Source organism: Melampsora larici-populina (genome assembly GCF_000204055.1).
Source record: "Melampsora larici-populina 98AG31 unplaced genomic scaffold MELLAscaffold_13, whole genome shotgun sequence".
NCBI lineage: Eukaryota > Fungi > Basidiomycota > Pucciniomycetes > Pucciniales > Melampsoraceae > Melampsora > Melampsora laricis-populina.
Window position 1 is genome coordinate 866667 of NW_006768777.1, and position 7132 is coordinate 873798.

The 7132-nt window shown below is 43.1% G+C and overlaps 3 protein-coding genes across 3 annotated transcripts; all 3 read right to left on the bottom strand.

Annotated features, from left to right (window-relative positions):
- Nucleotides 1-654: 654 nt before the first annotated feature.
- Nucleotides 655-1902, bottom strand: MELLADRAFT_85224 (uncharacterized protein; the record flags this gene model as incomplete). Its single annotated transcript, XM_007408747.1, has 4 exons — nucleotides 655-670; nucleotides 718-749; nucleotides 809-1697; nucleotides 1763-1902. The coding sequence occupies 4 exons, from the start codon at nucleotides 1900-1902 to the stop codon at nucleotides 655-657; spliced, it is 1077 nt and encodes a 358-aa protein (XP_007408809.1).
- Nucleotides 1903-2264: 362 nt separating this feature from the next.
- Nucleotides 2265-4813, bottom strand: MELLADRAFT_47924 (uncharacterized protein; the record flags this gene model as incomplete). Its single annotated transcript, XM_007408746.1, has 7 exons — nucleotides 2265-2658; nucleotides 2760-2908; nucleotides 3028-3486; nucleotides 3555-3659; nucleotides 3741-3857; nucleotides 3946-4667; nucleotides 4773-4813. The coding sequence occupies 6 exons, from the start codon at nucleotides 4648-4650 to the stop codon at nucleotides 2544-2546; spliced, it is 1650 nt and encodes a 549-aa protein (XP_007408808.1).
- Nucleotides 4814-5895: 1082 nt separating this feature from the next.
- On the bottom strand, nucleotides 5896-6259 carry MELLADRAFT_85226 (uncharacterized protein; the record flags this gene model as incomplete). Its single annotated transcript, XM_007408745.1, has 2 exons — nucleotides 5896-6112; nucleotides 6225-6259. The coding sequence occupies 2 exons, from the start codon at nucleotides 6257-6259 to the stop codon at nucleotides 5896-5898; spliced, it is 252 nt and encodes an 83-aa protein (XP_007408807.1).
- Between the last annotated feature and the right edge of the window lie 873 nt (nucleotides 6260-7132).

Genomic DNA, 7132 nt, shown 5'->3' on the forward strand with positions numbered 1-7132 from the left:
AACTCGCGTCCACTCTAGATGTGCTGTGGCCAGTCGAGGTTATCAAAATTCAAGTCCCAATACCTCTTAGCTTATTTTGAACCTCACCTTAGATTCAACTGGTCGCTCGTTGCCTTATCCTTCAAACTACACCAGAAAGTCGGGGCGGTATACAAGAGCTACGTCGTGTTGATAGAAGAAAGATTGAACTACAAAAATCTTGAACATGATTTAGTTTTTACCATTGATCCACGCCTCGTGATGTATGTTTAATTAGTCATGCAACATCAAGAGATGACGGACAAGATGATAACGAGAGACAGTTACCTGGAGAAAACACTTTGAAACTTGGTGGATCTGAGTCATTGAATCTCCAGAATGTCAGAATACGAAGTTTATAAAAGCACTTGTAATGCGCAATGAGAGTCGACATAATCAAGTCTTAATTGCGAACGTCAAACTCTTTTATCGACCAGTACGGCTGTCTGTTGGGCCGTCTGCTGGGCCGAAATCTTCGCGATACGACGTCTTAGTCTCTTCTCTTGTCGACTTTGTGCCTTTTCCAATTTAGCTTTCTTCATGTCAAGAGGCACTGTAGACTTATAGTGCTTAATATGAGTTGGAATCCAACTTGGCTCTGTATCGGAATATCCAGTCGGAAGCGAGATACCGGGCTCAGGTGAGGTAGAGACTTTCAAAGAAGGTGGATATGGTGGCTCGAGAAAAACATGAATCGACCTAATCAATTCATTGAATCCCGGTGTAGAACCCTGAAAGGAGACAGTGATTCCTCAGCATTTTTGAGATGTTATAAGCTGAATTGACTTACCGAGATCGCCACGGCAGCAGTTCGCTTGATACCCAAGGCTAGAGAAAGTTTTGCACTCGAGCCTCGGGGGAGTGAGATGAGATACCAAGCAGAGTTTTGTTTGGCTTGATCAGCTGCAGAAGAAGGCTTCCATGACAATAGCATACGATTTAAGGAAGCAATCATGAGAGGTAGATGATCGACCACACTTGTCGGATTTAGGTCGTCTCTACATACAAATATGTACTGCCTCTTAAAAGGCGCGTCATCCGGCTCCACAGATCCGTTCCTTGTTTCAAGGGTAGGTGTCTTGGGCTTGGACGTGATTCGAGGAGTTGAGCTTTGCAATTCACGTATTCTACTTTCCAGCATCTGAGTGATGACTTTGATGCCCACGATCACCTGATCCTTTGACTTTGTCCTTTCTCTGCGAAAGCAAAGCCGTTCGGCCAGTTTTGTTCCACATGTTGAGGTTTCGGTGGCTTGCGGTGGTATCGGATCAAGGTTTGCCATATTATTTGATTTCGCATCAATCGGCGGAGTAAAATTCATGCCAAGTTTTGGATCCGTCGGCGGAGATGAGATTATCGTTTGATCCTTTGTGTCTGGTACGCGATTCCTGAATTCGGAAAGGCGATCGTCGTACATTCCGGTGGCAGGCGGACAACTCGCGTCGCTCGTTTGTTCAGGACAGGGATCGTCTTGAACTACATCAGCGTCCATCGCTTGAATATCAGATATTCTTGATAGAGTTCGGCTTGCGGTGTCATCCATATGTTTCCGCTTGGTCTTACGTTTCCGAGTCGCGTTTTGTTTTAATCCCAATGAATTAACTTGTGATGTAAAATCCCTAAGAATTTCCGTTACACCTTCCAAGACTTGTTCAGCTGCATCTTGACTCAAAGTTGGCCTATTTGAAGGTTTCATAAAGTCAATATTCATATCAAGGGATAAGGCGATTCATCATCTACTCACCATGGAACCCCCAATGCTGAGCCCAAGACGGGCCTCCAAACACATTTTTTCAGGATTGGTGTTGATTTTGAATCTTCAGTCGGTATTGGTTTGGGTATTTCTTTCTTTGTTGAGTTTTGAATATCGATGTTCGAATTCATAATGGCCTGGGCTTTGGAAGCTTCGGGGGATAAATAAAAAATATCACATTTTGCAAAAGAAGCTCCGGCCTCGGGAGAGAGTCGGGGCACTTCAATATACACTCCTTAGGGCCTAACCCGGATTTGGACGTTTGTCTCTGAGGCAACTATGCGGGTAGAGTGGGTCTGATTCATGAACCAATGGTGTATCCTCTTTGAATTGATTGAGTGAATTCTGGAGTTCTTCCTGGGTTGAAGATTGCCAGGACCAAAAACTTAATCTGTCACATAGGCACCTGTGAATGTGATCAACAAAAGCTGAAGCATTCAATATGACTCAGTAAGAATTGACTGTAAACATTCGGGCATCTTGAACAATGAGTAGAGTCAAGTTCATGAATTGAGAACCAGCCGCATTCAAGAGAGACACAAGAATTGTTGAGTCCAACTCCATCACAAACAAATATTTGACCATCTAATCTTTAACTTGTTTAATGCGGGTTTCAATTTGAAATACTTAAACAAAGTACTCGATCTCATAGTTCAGTTCACCAAGGTATTTGACATAATTCGTCATTTTGAAATCAAGGGATGTTACATCAAACTGATTGTGTGGAGACAGGTTGTGAAGATGTATGAAATAGGTATCAACAGCTAGAATTTTACTTTGCAGGTACAGATGGTGATGACGGCGTTGAAGATGACTCAGAGGGTGGAGTCTGTGAAGGTGGACCAGAATTTTGACCGGTAATGAATCCTAAAAGACTTCCTTTCATTCTAAAGATGAAGCAGAGATTAAAACATCCGATCAGTAGATGAGCAAAATCCATTCAAATCAAATGCATCAAAAGGAAAGAGAATGGAAACAAGAACTGAACTCTGCAAGCTGCCTTTCTCGATCCTCTTCCATGAGTTTCTTGAATGATGCTTCATTGTCTTTCCAATACTTTTGCTCTTCTAGGTATGCCTGCTGAGCTCTTGCCCGGTCCTTTTCCACCACGAGTTTGGGTGGTTCATCAGGATTTGACTGGAATAGGACATCACGAACTTCAGTCGGCTTTATCACATAACGATCGAGCTGATCGTACTTGTCAAAGTCTATGGGGATGTTGAGTAGGAGCCTGTGGAAAAAAGCGCTCTACTTACGTTGCTCAAGCCAAATAAGGCGCCAAAATCGATATACCAGCCTGATTTCCTCCGCTCCCGCTGCTCTTCCCATTTATCAAGCAAGACTTTCTTCTGTCTGGCCTCTGATTCCGCGTATGCCTTCACCGGATCCCGCCCCTCGTACGCTCGTACAACGTCTCTTACATCCTGAACCCCATTGAAGACGATTGCTTCAAGCAGAGGAATCAAGTCTACTAAGCCACTATCGGCCGAATTTCCATCCCAGGGGGGGATTATGAAACCGTTATGAGGATGTAATTGGACTAAGCTGGGCTTTGTTTCAAGATAGACAACCTTGCGTAGATCACGGCCTAGATAATCGAGATCTTTGATAAGCTGTGGGTTCACAATGCCTTTAGACCGACAGGCTTCTTTGAAAATTTTGTAAGGGGAATAGTACCCATACGGGTCTAGTTTCTCAATAATTGGGGCTGCGGTCTTTGAAAGAAAGTTGGAGAAGGTCAGCTCATTGCAATAAGGAAAGACAGGTATGTTTATGACTCAACATATGCTGGTTGCGTGGTGAAGATGATGATCTCATAAAACTGAGAAAGGTAGCTCAAGAAGTAGTCCACTCCAGGTCTTTTTGCGGTCCTCCACCCATGTTCTCTCTGGATATCCGAATACGTCGCATAAGCATGTCAGAGAAGCCATCATGCTTTCCAGGTGACCAAAAAGTGAGAGATACTTACGGACCAACCAGAGTGTACTAGCATATCATCAAGATCTACAAGTAAGGTATAAGGCCTGCCATGAGGTTCGGGAAGAGGAGGCGGTAAAATGGGGTTCCACGCCGGCTTATTAAAATACTATTTTATTATCATTCAATTCCAGATATTTCCAGGTTATCAGACACTATTGTATCCAAAGGATATGCAATTTCAGGAGAATTCTCACGTCGAATAGATCAAAAAGCCGAGCCCGCGTTCTAGATATCCTATCGCCATCCTCCCCACCCCCCAACATCCTTTTTTCATCCTCGTTATCCCAATCGCGTCCAAGACTCCATCCCCATAGACCTACGGCAATGAAAACAAGAGAGCCACACACCCGACCAATAACCTGCCGACGTTTCTCGATTGATGATAAGGGGCGCTTTCCTGTCAATTTGGACCTTGCCCCAGTCTTTTGGTCGGGTGGGGGTGGGGGTGGCTGATCTGATGCCAAATCAAGCATCTGTGAAGCAAAGGAGGATGAAGAAGTTTCTGTTGGGACCTTGGAAAGAATATCGGGAGATGTTGAAAGGTGATTCGATTTTGACATTGAAGGTCCAGGTCGTTCACTGCCGTCTGCCGTCTGGCCTGAGTGAGCAATCGATCGGTCGATCTTCACATTGTTGTTAATGCTAACGGACTTGATATTTGGCTTCTCATCAGACGAATGTGAGGGAGAAGACCTTGAAGATGATTTTGAAGATGCCGGCCTGAAGTCAAAAGCCCTCGGTCCCAAAGCTGATGGAAGATATGAATAATCGTGGTTCGAAGATGACAGAACGCCCCTGAGACTAGAAGACGGTAAAGAGATTCGTGGGCTTTGCCGCCAAGGAGTGGTTCCGATTGCTCCTCGAGATCCAAGCCTAAGAGTGATAGGCCGGATCATCATGTATGCGATGATTTAGGCTGAATCGAACAAAGACGTGAGAACGACACATGATATGATAAAGCAAATCAGCATCACGACCTACACCAATCTAATCAAGATGAAAATAAAAGTGACTTACGAACCCTTGATTCGGGATGACTGTTGGCCAGGTGGTGAAGCAGAAGGAAGTATCCAAGAATCAAAACTGTTGACCATGCTGTAACGAAAATTTATCAAACTGAAGAAAAAATATAAACTACATTAACTTAACTGTCTCAATTTAAACTACAGTTCAACTCACATCGCCACTTCATCTTTGACACTGATCACATCTTCTTGAGGAATAATAAAAACACTGAAACGTGCAATATTCAATCAGACTTCTGATTTTAAAAGGATCTTTTCATTGGGAATGTTGGTTTCAGATATGTTACAAGAAAGAAATTTTCATTTCCCATTCATAACTTGACTCTTATATGCCAAACTGAGTCAAGCTCAAAGAGGCTTATCAGAGGTTATACCACCACTTGAACTTGGTCGGAAAATGTCGAAGGATACATATCCTCAGTTACATTTGGTCAAGTATGGGTGATTGCCCTTGCTGTTAAATGTATCTGTAGAAAATGAGATGATGATAACATGGCACAGAGGGTGAATCTTTGGCTAGTTCAGCTGTATGAAGTAGTGTGAGGACCAGGGGGAAGAAAATAGATGAAGACTTTCAATAATTCAGAATTCATAAAGCTGGCTTATTAGAGGGATAATGGGTTAAGCTCTCATCAATCAGATTAGGTGACACAATGAGGGGTAACTTTCGACCAAAAGCTGGCTGTCCCATTGTAAACACTCCATAATTGTGGTTTATAGATTCAAATTACCTCATATGTATGATGTTCTGATGTCCCCTGACTGATTGTGTACATTGGCATAGTGAAGATGTACAAACTGAATCAGGTCAAACAGTGTGGAGTTGAAGACTTGTTGCACATATTCACAATGAAGCTTTTGTACACAACTGTTTTTGGGTGCCTCGTTTTTAAGCATACATCAATAAGGTAACAATTGGAAAGTCGGCTTGGACGTCAGATCCTCACGTCGGGTAGATAGCCCTTTGATTCAGCTCCATTCCCTGACATGGTCGACACCGAGTTAAATTCAAAGACACAGCACGCTGAAATCTGACGAGGTCAAGTTCACATGACATCCAAAGTGAATGTGTTCTTCTCGAGCTAATGTGAAATCAAATGTCGGATGAACATCGGTGAGCTAACCATACAAGGTGTATGTCGTTGAAGTGTAGAGCCAGACAATCCTCACTTCGGTCTCTATTTCAGCGCGTAGAGGTCCTATGCAATCTTGAGTCACCAAGAGATGAGTATCGTCAAGATCTTGAACAATGAAGGGTGGAACGAGTCCATTGGTAGATATCGAATTGGCAGGCTTGTCGTTCAGACTGAGGATCAACTGCTTAACAGCAGGATCGCTGGGGATTCCAAAGCAGGTTGTGAGTAATCGTTATTCATTGTCCGTACCAAATTGAATTGTGTGCTCATTTGTTGCGCTCGGATTTGATGATGATCGAGAATAAAACTGACCAAGTCAACAGGACGCCCTTGACTGCGCGTACCATGGTGAGAGAAGAGGATGTCTTGAAGAGTTACCTGAGGGTTGGATTTGGAAATTTTGAGCGGATGACGAGTTTGAGGTGGGATGACTTTCACACACACGAAACGTACCCAAAACCTCTGTCATGGACATGACACCTGCTGCGTCAACACTGATCTCCAGCAAATCACGCCAGTGACACTACAGGGCTACCGGTGCCATGACATTGACAGACGACTCATCAGCCTTTGAATTGTAAAACAATGTCAACCTGATCAATGAACATCATTATCTGCAAAGTAAAGTGGGGTTTATCAGCAAGGAAAGCAGGAGAAAGCAAAAAAAATCTGGGATAAATTTTTAAGAATAACTGTGATGCAGCATGCACTGTAAATGTTCATTGGCAAGAAGTTGGAACCTCGGTATACAAGGGGCTCTCAAACCTGACCCGGTTTCAAAAAACCCAGTTGACCCAGTTGACTTTTCGGCTGGGAGCTGTCAATAAATGTCAAATTTATATACAAATTTACTGCCAAAAAGTCAACTGGGTCAACTGGGTTTTTGAAAACCGGGTCAGGTTTGAGAGCCCCTACAGTCGTCTCTGACACTAACCCATCTGTGCTGTAAGCCATATGTACTCCATCAAAACCCATAAAAATTTGGCCATCTGCAGAAAAATTGCAGGAAAAGTGGGTACATAACCCATAACTTTGTAGTTCCCCATAACCCATAATTAAGGGGTCATTTGAAAAAAAAAATGACCGAGGGAGGCTTGAAAAACTTCAAAAATAAAGATTTACAGATAAACTCAAGTGATCAATTTGATTGTAACCTTATTTAACCTTATTTCAATTTCACACACCGCACATCACAAACTCCATTACATTATGCTTCCTGC